Source organism: Rhododendron vialii, chromosome 11a (assembly GCF_030253575.1).
Source record: "Rhododendron vialii isolate Sample 1 chromosome 11a, ASM3025357v1".
Classification (NCBI taxonomy): Eukaryota; Viridiplantae; Streptophyta; class Magnoliopsida; order Ericales; family Ericaceae; genus Rhododendron; species Rhododendron vialii.
Window position 1 is genome coordinate 38,024,916 of NC_080567.1, and position 17,967 is coordinate 38,042,882.

The window sequence follows — 17,967 nt, forward strand, 5'->3', positions numbered from 1 at the left end:
CACGGAATTGATCGAGGTCCTCCTTGAGCAAGAGCTGGTTCACAATAGGAAGCGCTTCAGTCTGCATAGCTAGGTAATTCAAGAACAAAAAATGCGTCAATATACTTGCACCTCGATCAAGTCCTCAACTGATAGATACGTGGAGTTATGTATGTGTGCACCTACACAGAAACAAATTAAGAGATAGTTAGTAGAGAGAGAGAGAGAGAGAAGAGAGAGAGAAGAAGTACCAACTACTATAATGATGGTGGAAATTGGATGCTTCTTGGTTTCGGAAGCCATAGCCATTCTTTCCAAGTTCACCGGAATTGCCGATTAAAAAAAAAGGTTCACCGGAATTGCTACAAGGAGAGAGAATAGTTTGTTGTGAACCGACCCTATCATCTTTTTTTCCATTTTTCTAAGCCAAAAGGTTGGGAGGCGGAGAACAGAGTCGCAAATATGACGATGTCAATCACCATATCATTGTTAGTGAGCCAATACCATCCAAATTAACTCCATTAGGCGTACTTTCAAAATAATTTTTACCAATGAGAGAGTAGGCCGTCACCACATCCACCAAATATTATTTAACCCGTCTTAGCTCTTATGATTAGTGCTGCTATATATGTTTCATGTTGCCTTGTTGGGATTTTTGAAACACATCCCAAAAGCAATCAAAACAGAAAATAAGAAAACAACACACAATTTACGTGGTTTGGTATAAACATGCGTACATCCATGAGGAGAGAATTTCACTATATTGACCGAGTTAGGTATGTGGAAGATTACAAAGAAACCCAAAGCCAAACCACTGATCACGTTTATGTTTATGAGTTTCTCTCTCCTTCCTATTCCGTTTTGCACCCTCTTGTTCCCCATATGCTTCTCAAAGCATCATGTCATCCCTCAAAATTGGGTACCCAAGTTCAGGTTCAGCTAGCCCGTGATGGATTTTTACATACCATACATGAGAGAATTGACTAAGAAGAGGGAACCAAAAGCCATGTGATAACTTTCCTTTTAGAAGAAATACATTTCCTGCCTCATTAAAAGAAAGGACCACAACATCCCGATTTGATCAGATTGAGCCCTTTCCGGTAATATTTTTTTACCGATTTCTCGAGAGTACTCTTAAATATCACGTTCTGAAGACATTGAGCGGCTCGGATCATCAAAATATGATCGGAAAAGGGGAGGTCCTCATCTTAACAAGTTAAGGGTGTACTTATAAGAAGTTTTTTTTGTGTGTGTGTGTGTGTATATATATATATATATATATATATATGAGGGGCGGTTCCGGAGACCCCTAAAAAAATCTCAAAAAAATCCATCAAATCTTAATCTCATAATTTTCGATCAAATTTTGATGATCCGAGCCGCTCAATGTGTTCAAAACCTTATTTTAAGGGTACCCTCAAGAAATTGGCAAAAAATATAACCGGAAAGGACTTGATTTGAGCAGTTTTTTATTGAACCGTTCAATAAAGTTCAATAAAAAACTGTTTGGATAAAGTCCTTCCCGGTCATTTGTTTTTGCTTGTTTCTTACGGAGACCCTTAAAATCATGTTCTAATTACATTGAGCGACTCGGATCATCAAAATTCGATCGAAAACTTGGAGGGTTTTTTTAGAAATCCCCTGGTATGTAATAAAGTACAAGAACACGCTTTTCTTCCCTTTCATAATTCCTCTGTCCGACGACTAGTTTTGTGCCATCCTCCACTTCAGATCGATAATGTAGTTTATTCCACCACTGCATTTAGTTTTTTATTTTTATTTTGGCAAAGTACGAACTACCTCTTTACGATTTAAGTCTTTGACGTATCACCTCCTTGATCTTTACGATTTAAGTCTTTGATGTATCACCTCCCTGACTTTTCCAAATGACAAATTTATCTTGTGGTTTTGGACTAAAGTACTATCGTCAAGTTTTCCTTCCAAATTACCGGAAGGTGTGCTACACATGCCAATTTTGAGAGTTGAAATAAAAATAAGATTAAATTGAACACAATTTTTTGCTGTAATTTTTCGTTTCTCCATGGATTAGGGATCTCTCTCTCTGGGTAGGAATAGGTTCAGGGATGGCTGTGGGATAAGCCTAGATGGTAGGTGGTGGGTTGCCGATGGCGGTGGCGGGTGAAAGGTGTAGTTGTGGACGTGTGGTTGTTTGCAGTGGTGGTGAATGGAAGGTGGTGGAGGAGGTATACGGTCAGAGCTGGCTCATAAATTTTAGAGGTCGGAAGTGAACCTCTTGCATGAGGCCTCAAGAAATTTTATATGCAAATATTTGCCATCCATGGTCATCGGTCGTTGTCTTCCCTTCCCTTCGACTCCTTAAGCGTGAAGCATGAAGCGTTTGCAGCATGCTGCGTTTCTTTCTTCTTCTTTTTTTGATCCGCCGCGCAATATATCTTCTTCCCGTTCCTTTTTTTTTTTAAACGCCTTAGTGTTTCTAATGAATAATTCCATCATTTGGGGCTATTTTGTGGCTCCTAAATTTCAATTGAGCCTATTTTGTGTAAATGAGGCTAGTGCAATTTTTTTTTTAGACACCCCCCCATACACACACATTCTAAAATTTTGGGGGTCCTCGTTTTAAACTTTTTTGTGGGGCCGGAAGCGCAGGTTTTTCCTGCCTTGGCCATAAGCCGGCTCTGTATACGGTGGTGTGAGAGGAAGAGATTGAGATTCGAGAGGGAACTGAGCGCACTAGGTAGCAGCAGCTACGGCTTCTGTGCGCGCAGTAGTGCCGCGTGTCGGCGGCGGCGGCGGGTCGACCATGGCTGCCGTGTTGCTCTTCCTCGTTCTCTTTATTTCACTTGTAGAGGAAGAGAAGAGAGAGAGTATGGGTGTATATCACACACACAGAGAATGCATTGACAGAAATTTAAAAAGAAATTTGGAAACTACAATTCAAATTTTAGGAGTTAAAATTCTGGTTATCACAAAAGCAAAAATCAATTTTTGTCCAGTCTGTTTTTGAATATCGGAAAAGTAATTGTTCTCAACTTAGCTATGTTGATAGAGAAGGCAGAGGGGTTTCACAATCATTTTCACGTCTGCCGTTAACGGTATTAGCATAGCACTTTAGTCCGAAATTATGAGGAGGTTAATTGATCATTTCGAAAAGTCAGGGAGGTGATGCGCCAAATGCCCAAACCATAGAGAGATAATTCGTACTTTGTCTTTTTTTTTTCTACCAATATTGTATATATCAACGGTGGTTAGTATGTTAGTTAACAGGGGATTCATAAGCTATCTATAACCCTGAACCCCAAACCCGCCCCTCGGGGGCTTGAACTCAGGCCTTCACCAAGCTTGATTTCTCCACGGTTGTTAGTTAACTCCCTTGATATTTGGATGTCTAGAATACGTCATCTGTTTTGGTTGTCACTTTCACTTCACTCTGTTTGTTCAGTTCTGTTCAGCATTTGTCTTGTTTTTCTAATGGCTACAATTACCTGTGACAGCCATTGACTCACAAATTAATTCGCTTCATCGGACACAATTTTATTCATAAATACGCCTAACAGCACTGTGGGTATGTTCAAGAGGCCGAGGGCGAGACCTGTATGCTATGTCAAACAGTTCGGCATATACAATGTGTCCCCATGAACTGCAGATAAAGATAGAATAGAAAGGAAAATATATCTCGCATCCAACGAACGGAGCGAATAACAAAGAAAGTAACGAAGGAACAAAAATGTCGCAAAATGTAACGGACTAGTTCCATACTAATAAAAGTTTATGCCTCCATGTTCTAAGGCTCAGATAGTGATCTGCCGTAGCTAAACATTATGACCTTGATATGGATATGTCCGGCACCGGCATTTATGTATTCTCCTTTTGTTTTCACTCACAACACTGAATAGGTCCTATCCAGGACATATATCCCCATAGTATTCCCAGCCACACATGTTGCATCAACGGATCAATTAATATACTGGATACAGGTGAGTCGGTGACACATGGACGCATCCTAAAGTTACTCGTATTGCAAGTTACAAATGTTGAAAATAACTCGGCTATTTAACTTCAGTCAAATGGGATTCACGAATCGTAAAAATATACATCTCATGTCCAAGTGAAAGCTAAAAATGTATTGAAAATGTTTCTTTGTCAAAAACCTGAGCAGCTTTTTTCTGCAAATACAAGGATCTAAGTGTCTAAAGTTGGTACGGCCGTACGTGTATTGAAAATATACCTCATAGCATTACCGAGGTCCTATCCACCGGAAACGTTTATTGGGCGGAGAAAGAATAGGTCATGTAACACTTACACCAGCAAACACACAAGCAAATATACTAACATTTGAATGCACATCATCACGTACCGTTCTTTATATAGTCGAAACATAAGTGTCCATCATTCCCATGTTTTATTTGATGTTAGAAAGGATAAAAACTGGGGAAACCTCAGTGAATTGTGTTGTGCATGGGAATTGTTATAAGAATATATGGTATAAACAGGGATATAAAGTGGGCCCCGGTGCATTCTCTATGAAATGCGGTGATCAACGTAGCTGCTATTAGCAAAATGCATTTTCTAGCTATATGACTTATGGATGAGGAACCTGGGACTGACTTCTACCTCAATTCACAATTACCATATGATGAGTAACAGAAATACTGATGCTAGAACTTCATTTTTAGAGAACCAAATAGAAAAGAGCCAAGCGTTATTAACACATTTGAGCCAGTTGCAATGGAGGCGGGTTAGTATCAATAGTTGACGAGAAACATTAAAAGGCTAACACTTAATCAACTAACTGGTGCTCCCTTTCATTGGATGAATAGAGCACCTCAGTGTTTTACTACGTGAACCTCCAACTACGCACTTAAGCACTATTCCAATGGTTGAAATCTCCAATTCCTATGCCCCAGCAGTTTTCTACCAACAAGAAATTGAGTTTAATGTCTACCCAAACTGAAGAACAAACACAAGCTCCAGGCTCTGGTTTGACATGCAGTTTTAGGACATTAGGGTTCTCTTGGTAATGATTTTTTGAAGTTAACCATCAAGGTCAGAGAGACTATGGAAAGTTTCAACAGGATTAATGACATAGGTATTAGTGCAGTCTCCTTTCAAATTTATGTTTCATGTATTCAGCAATACTTCTGGGCTCGACAATGTTCCAACTATCTGTTTTTTTAGCCCACTCGGAACAAGCAGTAAACTCAAAGCATATTTTGAAAATCTTGAACGCATGATTGCTATGTTACTCTTTCACCCAAACCCGTTATCAAAGACAATATATCAAAGCTCTTGTGAGATAAATTTCCAAACCCAACTATCTGAAACGGCTACGCTTTGTTATATGTCCAGATATCATCACTATGAGACCTAGACTGGAAATATTCTTTTAGTTTTTAATTTTGTTGCGAATACAGATCCTAAGCTACGTTATTTCAGACATGGTTTTATCATGCATGACTTTATATATAGTCATCTGCACATTGTCAGACAAGCAGAAATCAGAAGCTATTTTCAGGGTTTGATGTCACTCGAAACAGGGTTTTTCCCTTTGCGGGTGATAAGGAAAATGGTGAATAGAAAAAGCACCTAGGGAATGAGGCTTTGCATCGGAAATAAACAGTAAGAAAATGCACAGGTTTCTTGGGCAATTTCAATATAGTCGAACCAGAAAGAGCATAACATATGTTGGCAAAAACTGCTCATAAAATTAAAACCTGGAGAACATTATTGATTGCAGATTTCGTTTTGAGGGGATTCGTAATGACGTGGGATTAGGATTGGGATTGAGAATGAGGTGGGATTATTAATGAGAATATGAATTATTTATTCATGTTTGTTTTACACGGGATTAGGATTGGGATTCGGATTGAGAATGGGAAAGGATTGTAAATAACATGTTTGTTTTGGTTAGAATTAGGATTGGGATTGGGATTGAAGTGTGTTTTTAAACATGTATTGCTCAATCCCATGGGGATGGGATTACTGGTAACAACCCCCCCCCCCCCCCCCCCCCCCCCCCCATGGTATTGCTAATACCCCCATTTTGGGGGATTAACAATCCCATGGGACAACCAGTCCCCCCTCCAAAAACCTAACCAAACAAGGAATTAATAGCCCCATGGGATTATTAATCCAATCCTCCCCTCCCAAACCTCCTATCAAACACGCCCTAAGGGTAGATACAGATAAAATATAAAGCAGTTTATCATAATACAACATCGTATAACCACTAGACCTACATAAAAAATAGTCAAATATAGTATCAAACCTGGTATGTGGCAAACAGAAACACTCAACCTAGCATCATGAGAAAAATAACATCGAGGTTGTTGTGCCGTACACGAAATTGAGAATATAACAAATCAACAAGCGATAAATAAGAACACAAGGATTTATGTGGTTCCGCTCAAGCACAAAACAAGAACGTACTCCACGGGAAAAAGAGCAAGAGGATTCACTATAAACAGGGAGAGAACGCAAAGAGCCGACTATACCTATAACTCTACTTGAAGTACCAAGCGATATCTAGGGACAAATCTCTGGTATAATCCAAAAGGGAGACAAACTCTTGGTGGAACCCTAAGAGATGAACAAAACCCTAATATCTAAACCCTTGAACAAAAGACCATAATACTAGTAGCCCCCAAACCCCTTATTTATAGTATGATACAAAAATGGGAACAACATAATTAACCAATGTGGGACAAAATATTCAAGGCATTCCCAATAGAGGTGACTAATGAACAGCACATGGAGGGCCCATGAGAAATGGAGAACCCTACATCTGGATCATCCAAGGACTTTTTATAGATGAGGTTCTTGAGACTGGATTCTACCTCTGTTCACTGTTACCATATACTAGAACTTTTTAAGTAGGAAACAAACAGAATAGATGTGGAGATTGGCTCTCAAATTTGATGGGGCTTCTAGAATTTGATTTCGCTGGTCTAACAGCAGCAAATCAGAAATCTTGGTTGCAGCTACAGAGTATTCAAAAATCTTTATTTTGAGTGCCTACTCACCTAGCCGTTGAGCATCTCAACCGAGCTCCTCCATTTGTGCCTATTCATACAGTTGTCTATTGCTCTTGTATGGTGTGGGAACAATATAGAGAGTTGAGAGAGAAATTGTACTGAGTGTTTGTGAGGTTGAGTGTGATTGTAATCCTCCCTACAAATAGTAAATCTGCTGCCCCCGTGGATGTACCTGATTTTGGGGAACTAAGTAAATTTTTAGTGTCGATCTCTGTGATTGTTTGACTCCATTGTGTGTGTATTTGGTTCATGATCTTGTTGCATAACAAAAGAACCCAGGGTTATCAACAGATTTGAGCCAGGTGAAACTGAAGTAGGTTAGTATCACTAGTTGCTGCGAAACATTACACTGAATCAACGTCCACACATGGTCGACTTTTTGAATTTACCTGGTGCTCCCTTTTGTTGAGGAATAGAGCACCTCAACGTTTACTACGCTAAGTCTCCAACTATGAACTTGAGCATTATTCCAATGCTCCAACTTCTACGCCCTCACGTTTTTCTAACAATAAGAGATTGAGCTTTTATCTATTCCCAAATTGAAGAACCGATAAAACTATGGGCTCTGGTTTGACATGCAATTTTAGGACATTAGGGATCTCTTGCAGTCTTGCCTATGATTTCTAGATCTTCACCAAAGGTTTTTGAGCGACTATGGAAAAGTTTCAATGTGATTAATGACAGGTTCAACATAGTCTCTATGTTGGATATAATCAGCTATATTTCTGGGCTCAATAAATTAAGTTCCAACAAGCTGTTTTTTAGACCACTCGGACAACAGTAAAATCAAAGCATGTTGATCTCATGTCACTGATTCGTCAATTCATTTACTTGTAACTTATAAAAACGCTTAACAAGGATATTGGAATAAGAAGAATCACTTCATTCATTAGGATCTGCACGTATCATTTTCAAATTTTCCAGTATACCCGCTTGGACTACAGATAGCAAACAAAGTATACGAAGGTCAAATTGACTCAACTTTGAGATGGGAATTTCTGATTCAACTCCCTCACCATGCAATTAGCCTTAGTATAACCTGGGGAAAAAAAAGAAGAAGAAGAAGTATTTGCCCCTACCTTGGCTAACAAACTATAATGGTCCTTTTTTCCATTTTCCCTTTTCTGGAGATTTATCCCTCTTCTACAACCACAGTCAACTCGATCCAGAATTAAGAGATCCAGAATTAAGAGATTTGTGGTGTGTTGGGTGTATGAAGCACATGGGACTCGGAGGATAGCCAAAGAATCCAATGGGTAGAAACCTCATAAACTCATATGATCATCTCACCATTTGGAAATTGGTTTAGGAACAGCAGTAGGACATCCAATTGATACAAAAAAACTTAATCCAACAATATATAAAACCAAAAATACCAGCGCAAATTTAATTCCAATTTCCCATTTTAACACACATGACCATAAGATTACATAAAGCACACATCGTATTTGTTTTTCTTTATTGCAGTCCTAAGATATATAATTCCCACACAAATTACAAGAACACAAAGAAAGCATTCAAAAACACTCACTCACCACTCAAGATTAATAAAGAGAGTCTGCTTAAGTTCAAGGTTCTAACAGAAGGTGGGAGCAGCAAGTCCTCCTGGCAATTCCATCTCAACGAATCCATCCTGGAATAGGTAGATCCAATGTCAACTTTTAAAGATGCCTTTTTGATAGAATACCCGAAACTTTTTAGCCTCTGCAATTGTCGTCATTGGAATAAGGGAAAACATGGCATCAAAAATTTGAAAATGATGGAGTTAGGAAAAGCATGGGCAACCTGAGAGAGAGAGAGAGAGAGAGTAACAACTAAGATTGGGGCAAACTTTGCTTATCCAAAAAAAAAAAGATTGGGGCAAACCTTGTCAGTAGTTACGAATGGAATGCACGTGCTGGAGTTTGGAGAAGTCCTCTCCCCCTTCTCGAACCCTGTCTTTGAGTTCCTGAGATGCCCCATAGGTCACCAATTCCCGGAGGGTAGTGACAAACCTCAATCCGTCCGGAATCTCCTTCAATTTTTTGCATTCCCTAATTTCTAAACCCAACAGACTGGGCATGGCTCCTCGTTCCACCCTCCACTCCACCACATTAGGAATGTTCCAAAGGTCTAAGTGTATGAGTTGAGGGAAACCACCAGCAGAACAAACCATCTCCTTCCATTCCCCCTTGTCCACGTTTAGTTTTCTTAAGTTGGGCAATTTCTCCAATGTCGGCATTGGGTCTTCCTTTAGTCCAGGAGAATTTGTACTCAAACTTAAGTAGGTGAGGTTTGGAGAGAGTGCGTCTGGTAATTCAGTCAGGGATCCTGTAAAGAACAATCTATGAAGATGGCGATACCCAAAAACTTGCCTTAAAAGGCTTTCTTCTTCTCGTGTTTGATAAGACCCATAAATGAAGAAGGTTGAATATCTTAAAAGACCGTTTGATTCGCTAAAACTGGGGGATTCAAGAATTACAGCCAAGTATTTTGGGTCGGACACAATAATTTCAAGTTTTCGAAGATTCGTGAGCGTGGAAAAGCTTCTAACATCACATGTACTTGTGCTAAACCCTTGGAGTGTCTCGAGTTTGCTTAAGCCATCCAATCGCAACTTCACCCAGAAAGGCACGCAACAAATATCCCATCCAGGAAGATATAGATGTCTCAATTGCTCCAACCTCCACAACACATTGGGTATTTTTGTAATTTTCCCACCATATTTATGCATAGCGTACCCTAAATCTAAGGTTTCGAGGAATTGCAAGTTGCCTATAGAAGAAGGCAAGCTTGTAATTTCAGAATCTCGTATACTTAAATATCTCAAGTGGATTAGGTTTCCTATTGCTTTCGGCAATTTCTTTCCTTTAAGCAATTCGAAGTCCTTGTACTTGGTACCGTGGAACTTAGTTTTTTCGAGATCCAAAAATGTAAGCAATTTGAAGCCCTTGAAAATTGATTTTACGTATGGCCAATCAGAATCCTCCAATGTGTTTCCAAAGGAATAAAATTGGCATGACCTAACATGGTGGAGGTTACATGTTTCGTCTATACGAAGGGCTTTAACATGTCCTCTTCTTCTATTATCACCAACATTTCGATTAGCTTTGCAGTACACACCAAGTCTACGAATTGTAATTGAAGATGACAGAGATGAAGATGTAGTGGCCAAGTCTTCCCCCATGAGTACAACCTTGATGAAATTCTCCTCTCGGGCCTTCAACAAGCACAAGTCTCGCACGAGATCGTGGAGGCGATAAAATTTAACCCTTCCACTGTACCTTGTTAATTGACCAACTTGAATCATGCATCGATGACGTAGCTCATCCAAGTAACCCATCCCAACATCCAACATTGTCTCATCTTCTACTTCTCCTACTCGTGCCCGTACGGGTAAAGACACAAAGCCTTCAGCCATCCATCTTTGGATCAATTTTGTAGGACGTATATCTTCATCTTCCGGAAGGTCGCTCAAACACAAAAAGCATGCCTTGAGATGGTATGGCAAGTCATTGTAGCTTAACTCTAAAACGATTTTCACAGGGACTCCTCCTTGGCCTTTGCCCTTCATTAAGTAGTCTACGTTTCTACTCACCTTTTCCCACTCACCTAGCGCGCGTTTTGTAGCGAGAAGACCCCCTAATACCACAATGGCCAACGGCAGGCCCCCACAGTGCTTGACCATTTTTTCCCCTAACACCGTCATTTCTGTGCTTAATCTGAACTCTGCAAATTAAAGGGAAAAATAGTATCCTCAACTGACAAGTATCCACTAATCTAATTACATATTACTAACACAACTACATAAATAGACTGATGTCCCTGTGCAATGATACATTTGATGCATGCCTTCATTGTTATATATGGTGTGGGTTCCAATTCAAAAGAATGCCAATTAAAAGATATGGTTGCCTACATATGGACTAAATGTCTTAAATCTTGCTGCAATAAACAGTCTTGTCCATACATAAATACTATATCAAATTTCCTGTAAGTTCCATAGAATCTTGTAAATGTACACGGACTATGTGATTGGGATAACCTGTTGGAGAGGATGAAAGTAAATTCAAGTATTGTGACTAAATCTCCATTTCATATGATCAATTCGAACGTTTCCCCACTGAATTCCACTTTCAACCAAACGATGTCTAATATTCACTTGCAAATCTTTTACCTCCTTAAACATAAGCCGCCCGAAAAATAACAGTAAATTAAATGGGAGTTAAGCGGATAAGACTATTCTACATAATATGAAGAATGGTTGGCGATTATGGAACATCTTGATCCACTTCATGGGTGTTTCATTAGTTGTACTAATTAAGCAGCTCAATGGAGAGAAGCCTCTTTCTAAATAGAAAAAGCACAACTATTCCACTTCAATTTAAGTGGAGAGAACATATATCAAGAAGAGAAACTTTTTTACAGCTGAGCCGTGACAATAATTTACGGCACTCAATCGCGCGCGTTCAAATGTGTTTAGAACGGCCCGAGTTTTAAAACAACTATTCGCTAAAACAATTAGTCGGGAAAATTAAACATATGCCGACTAAATTATTTTTAGTCGGTAATTACCTTTGCCGACCGCAATTCCCCGACTAAATTGCCGACCAAATTTTTTAGTCGGGGAATACTATTGCCGACTAAATTCCTACCTTTTGCCGACTAAACTGTTAGTCGGGAATGGTGTAATTTCTTGTTGTGAGAGTTTAAATCTTCGCACAAATAGTTTTTTTTAAATCCAGACCATTGATTGTCAAAACGGATGGCTGAAATCGCGGAGCCGTGAATAAGTTTAGAGAATATAACCCAATATTGAACTTGAAATTTGAAAAGCACAACTTACAACTATAATATAGTTAATAATATAGTTAAGGGTGTTGATAATTACCTGTGACATCACTCTTCAAACATGCCTTTTTCTGAAACAGCTCCCAACTTTCCGGTTCTGTTAAATGCCTCGATTCATGAAGGCATTGTTCATCAGCAAATGAAGCCACTTCTCTAATGCGAGTTGTTAACAAAATTTTACTACCTGCCTTTTTGTGGGGGAAGGCAGGACTCAGACTATTCCAAGCTTCAACGTCCCATATGTCATCCAGAATCACAAGACATTTCATTCGACTTTGAGCTTGATAAAGCTCGCCAACTAGCTCACCATGCATCATTCTTCTGATTTTCTCTCTCCCTTCTACTGATGGAGATGTAAGTTGGATAAGAATCTCTTCCAAAACTTCCCTTGTTTTGCATTGTTGAGATATGTAAGCCCAGGCAAAACAATCAAAATGATGCCTAACATCAATGTGATTGTAAACCATCTTAGCAAGGGTGGTCTTGCCAAGACCACCCATTCCCCAAATGGAAATGACCCTACAGTTTGCCATCTCGTTGACCAAATGATCCACGACTGCTTTTACATCATCATCTAAGCAAATGATATCCTCCTCAACGACATGTGGATAAGACCGCCTTAGTTGTTGCACCCTCTCAGTTCTAGAAGTTGAGCTTTCTCCCAAGGCGATTGTAGGTTGGATACCATATGTTTGTAAACTTCTTGTGAGGTCGGTGATCTTTTTATTAATATGCTCGATCTCCAATCCAACCTCATGACGGGCTCTAGACTCACTGAATATCTTACCTCTCCCCGTGAGCACAACTTTGATGACAAAAGTTGCAATGACATCTTCAGCATCTAATGATAATTCCCGGATCTCAGAGATGCAATTGCTCACAAGCTCGTCCCCTTCTCCTCGTCTTGCATCTGCAGCTTTCAAGAAGCACTGCATTCGACTTAGTTCCTTTTGCATTTGCTCAACTTGGGCCCTCACCCCGTGCAAGAGCTTATATTCTTGGATGAGCAAGTTACCCAGCCGTTCCACCACAAACGAAACGAAAGGCTCAACTACAATTTCAGCCATAATAACCAAGCATTCTTCTTTCAGCAAGACCTACAAAAAACCAAGCTTCAAGCACTTCATTTCCTAGAAGCCATCTGCCGTGACACAATCAATATTTTTTTGTAAGGGATCGTCATTTTTATATTATCGCTTAGGTAGATAGATGGTTATTAGTGATTATATATACTTAAAAAAAATATGATAAGAAAAAGTAAGGAGAATCATATCACATCTCAACGCGTGAAATTAAAACTGTCATGTATCAGTGGTAGTACATAATAATCCTCGCTAGTCGCTAATATGTCCTCTGTCTTCTCTTAAAAAAAAAAACTTCAAAGTATGCTTTGGAATATATATAGTTGAAATTACGATGAAATTGTCAGTGAAATATACCGTTGCACTAACTTTGTCGAAATTGAGATGTAACTAATTAACTGTGTTCTAAAAATTAAAATAATTCTCTACTGCTATATTTTCCTTTCCTGTCAATGAAGGCAAATATAAGAGCTAGCTCTTTATGTTTACCTCTTTGGGCACACAAGAATTTGAAAAACGCAGCCAATTTCGATGGCTTTCGCTCCAATAATTTATTCTGCAGATCGCAGCTAATACCAGAGCTTGGACGATTGTCTGAATGTATTTAGAGAAAGATAAGTGGAGAGGAAACGCATGGAGAATGAGTTGAAGACGCAGTAGGACAAAGAACAAGCATCTTTTATTCCATTTTTGGAAATGGATTGTAGTAATGCCTGAGTAAAATAAAAGACAAAAAAGATATACGAGTACTTGCAGAAAACAAGTCGTTATTGGCAGCCTGCCAGCCTTTATTGAATTGGATGACCTTTTATAGCCATTCATTTGCTGGGCCAATAATTCTAGGTACACCAATAGCCTCTAACCCAATTGGTATTTTTTTTTTGGACAAAACTATGGTACACAGGGTATATCGTATGTCTAAATTATGACAATTTGTGATTTTCATTATGACGATTTTTGGTTTTCTAATGCATATTTTTTATGCTAGTTACGACTTCTACTTTAAAATTTACCTGTTGAACAGGTCATTAGCAGATTACCCATATTTAAAAAATATTGTTATTTTGTAACCATAATTATTCGTACCAGAAACCATAATACTTGTACCCCAACCAAATATATGTGTACAATATCACAAATTAAATAATGCTACTCACAAATGTTATGACAACACCATAAATTGGCATTATCTTACCACAATGAGTCGTACCAAAAATTCTTTGACACGTGTGATATTCCATAGTAAAATCAAAATATGTCGTACCAGAATCAACAATTGTTATATCCAAACAAAATACATGTGTAAAATACCACAAATTCAGTAAAATAACCAAATTTATTATGACAACACCTAAAATTGTCATTTTCTTACCACAACGTGTCGTATCAAAAGAAAACATATTTAAATATTGCAAATTATATTACAAACCATAATTGTTATGATAATACCATAATTTGTCATTTTCATGTCTACAACTGTCATAGCAAAGGAAATTGATTAAAATATTCCGTAACAAGACCAAAATACCACAAATTCAGTAATATAACCAAATTTATTATAACAACACCATAAATTGACGTTTTCATATCCACAACGTGTCATATAAAAAAAATTCAATCAGAATGTTCAGTTAATGAAAAAAATTCAATCGAAATGTTCAGTTAACTATAGTTATAATCAACAAAATACCAAATCATAAATTCAGTAATATAACCAAATTTATTATGACAATACCATACATTAACGTTTTCATACCCACAACGTGTTGTATAAAAAAATTCAATCAGAATATTCAGTTAACGATAATTATAATCGGCAAAATACCATACCATAACTAAACATCGTTAGCGAGTATATTTTAGAATGATTGATCATAACTGTTAGAATATCAAGTCATACAATATTCAGCATTGTCACCAAAATTAGATGTCGACAACTACGTAATCGAAAAAATTTAATGTATCCAGATACAAGAATGAAGTTGATCGCTTATCATTAGACCCTTAATCAGACAAAAAAAATCCTTTTACTATTGAATTCGGGTGCCGATGAAAGGGCTTTCTAAACTCTATCGAGCCAAAAAATTACGTGGATTATTTAATCAACAAATATAACGAAATAAATGGTTTTGATCGTCATTATTGTGTCGCGGTTGTACGTCAACCGTACATTCAGTTACAACAGAGAAATTGGTTTTATATCAAATATATTGAATGCGCAATTTTAAATGTTCTTTTGGTACGACACATTGTGGTAAGAAAATATCAATTTTTTGTGTTGTCATAACAATTATGGTTATGTTATATAAAATCATAGTGCGTATGGTACACCCCCTAATAAGGGGTGTGTACCATAGGACTGTCCTTTTGTTTTGGTCCTTTCCATGTGGGAGGTGTTGTCGAATTCCATTGTGGGCGTTTGAAATTCAGGCTATGAATAACCTCTGAAATTCACTATGGACTAATATATTAACCTGCTAACTCTGTTGATATATAATAATAATAATTATATATACCTCGAAAATACAACGAAATGAAAAATTAATAGTACAAATTCATTTCAAAATGAATTTAGACTATTGATTTCTCATTCTCAGCTATTTTCGACCTAGCATTGCTACTGCGAGGCTCGCATTATAGTCAAGACTGTTGATCGTGATCGGCACCCAAAATGGAAGAGAAAAAAAGATACTAGTAGACTTGCAGAAAACAAGTTGTTGGCAGCCTTTATTGAATTGGATGACCTTTTATAGCCATTCATTTGCTGGGCTCGCGTAGCTATGCTAGGTACCCGAAAGAGTTTTGAAATGAATCTGAACCATTAATTTTTTATTTTGAAGTATTTTCGGAATATCTGCTCGGAGTACATAAAATTATTGTATCAGTCAAGACCACTGGTCGTGATCGAGACACAGGGACCGGGGGCTGTGGAGTGACGGCAAGTTTTTTTTTATTTTATTTTATTTATAAGTGAGTGATTGTGAGTTATATACACTTGGTCCTCCCAAGTCTTTCTACACCACGTAGATGATGATGAAAGTTGAACTCGTATACTTTTTGGAAGTATCATGTGAGGTTTTTATTATTGCAATAGTAGAATTTGCTTCATTACATGATAAATTTGGTACATTTTTTTAATACAATGTCAATACATCACATAGTACTCAAATTGTAGTACTCATGACTCATACATAATCAGCAAAACATTAGTGCAATGCGGTGATGGGGGAAGAATCTTGAAGCACCAGGAGAGCTACAGCTTATTTGGAACTTAGATGAAAAAAGAAAAGAAACATAAAATAATTTAGAAGGAAAATTTTGAGAAAAGAGTGGAGAAAAAAATTTAATGTGTTTGATTTTTTATTTCCTTATTTTACTACCTGTTTTCTCTAAAATCAAACAAATTAAGGAAGAGGAAAAAAATTACTCGTACATGTTTATTTTTCTTTATTTTCTTTTTTCAAGCTCCAAACGAACCCTAAATTATCTTTCTGTCTGCACTCCAACCACTCATTTTGACAAAATTACGATCAAAACTCAATTTTCTTTGAATAAAGACGAAAAATTGGATTATTGGCTTATTTTTGTCTTTATTAAAAAAATTGGGTTTTAAACGTAATTTTTTATTTTTTAGATTTCTCTCGTCATGAAGAAGCAATAATTCTCAAAAAAATCGATGAAAAACTAACAAATGCAAATTTTTTGAATAAGGACAAAAAAATGAACCATTTGGCTTATTTTGCCAAATGAGCCCTAAAGCTATGTTTTGTTTTTTTTAATCCGCTAAAGCTATGTTTTTCTGGAAAGGAAAAAAGGGTAGGGAAAATAATCAAGAGAGAAAATTGGAGAAAAAAAATTCAAGGATAGCTAAATTTATTTTGTTATATTTTCTCTTTGGGGCTGCCCTGCCTTCTTCCGGCCATTCACAAAGCTAGCTAAGGGGTTCCTTCCGTCTCTACTCACCTGAGCCTGAGGATATGCTCCCCGTGCGTGAGCTATATATTATCTCCTCCACTATATCCTCTGATACTTTGCAATGTAGACAATTATGTTACTAGAGACATTGTTCTACTTATGTGATACTTTTGTTGCTATATTAATTACATTTGTCTAGATACGTGTACTTATTTATCTAGTTTTCTACCTTTGTACGAGTTGGGCAAAGTATTAGCTACTCTTATTCGCAATAGTAATAATTAAAATTAATAATCAAAATGTGTCATGTCAGTATTTGATTATTCATTTAATCCATAATCAAACTTACACAACACCTACCTCTACATTGGTTATTTTTGTATCTCTAACAAAAAAAAAACCCTACAATACACAATTTACATTTGTCCAATCGTAAACGAATTCCAATCATGCATCCGACCACACCAAAATTATTCGTCTTCCAATGTGGGATATTTTTGAATTATTGAGTTTAGTTATTGGTAAAAGTTGTTAAGTTTGGTTATTGAATAAATGAAATTTGGTTATTTGCTAAAAGACTTATTACTTTGTTTATTACAATGTGGGATATTTTTTGAGTATTATTGTTAAATTTGTTTATCCACACTCATTTGCTTATTATAATGAGAATGCTCTTATCGCATAGTTCTTTTAATTATCCCATCCTTTTAATTATATCCCACCCTTGCGGGTTGTGCAAGGGAGTACACACTGTTCTTTACTTTTCTTTTTTGTCTTTTTTTAAGAGTGTGCCCCTCGTAAATTTGTATATTCACTTAGGCTCTGTTTAAAATTCATGGAAAGGAAAAGAAAAAAAAAGAAAATTAAAAAAAATTTCCTTCCATTATTTGATTGAAAGAGAAAGAGTGAAGAAAATAAAAATTTCAAGTGTAGTGAATAATAAATTTTTTCTCTTATTTTTCTCTTATTTTCCTACTCTTTTATTTTCTTTTTTCTATTTTCTTTTCCATGGGTTCCAAACAGAGTCAAATCTCTTTTACAGGAGTATAAGCTAATTAACCAACAACAAAAAAATCGAAGAAAGTTCCAAGAACTTAAAAAAATAAATAAAAATAAAAATCCTTTCTCTTCCACAAGGGGTTTTTTTT

The 17,967-nt window shown here is 37.2% G+C and overlaps 1 protein-coding gene across 10 annotated transcripts in view; it reads right to left on the minus strand.

The window, feature by feature from the left end:
• The window catches only part of LOC131308018 (probable disease resistance protein At1g58602), a 56,847-nt gene extending 43,169 nt beyond the window's left edge, over window positions 1-13,678 (minus strand). For 4 of the 10 annotated variants that reach the window (XM_058334812.1, XM_058334809.1, XM_058334810.1 and 1 more), the window contains exon 1: window positions 13,394-13,660. Coding sequence is in view for 4 of the 10 variants with exons in the window: in XM_058334816.1 (XP_058190799.1) it covers window positions 8,863-10,700; window positions 11,863-12,889 (2,865 nt within the window). In the remaining 6 variants the exon portion in view is untranslated. Of the gene's footprint in view, window positions 1-8,366; window positions 8,697-8,858; window positions 10,701-11,862; window positions 12,964-13,393 lie in introns of those variants that run through there. The other 6 variants (XM_058334817.1, XM_058334816.1, XM_058334818.1 and 3 more) reach the window with 6 other exon arrangements.
• Between the last annotated feature and the right edge of the window lie 4,289 nt (window positions 13,679-17,967).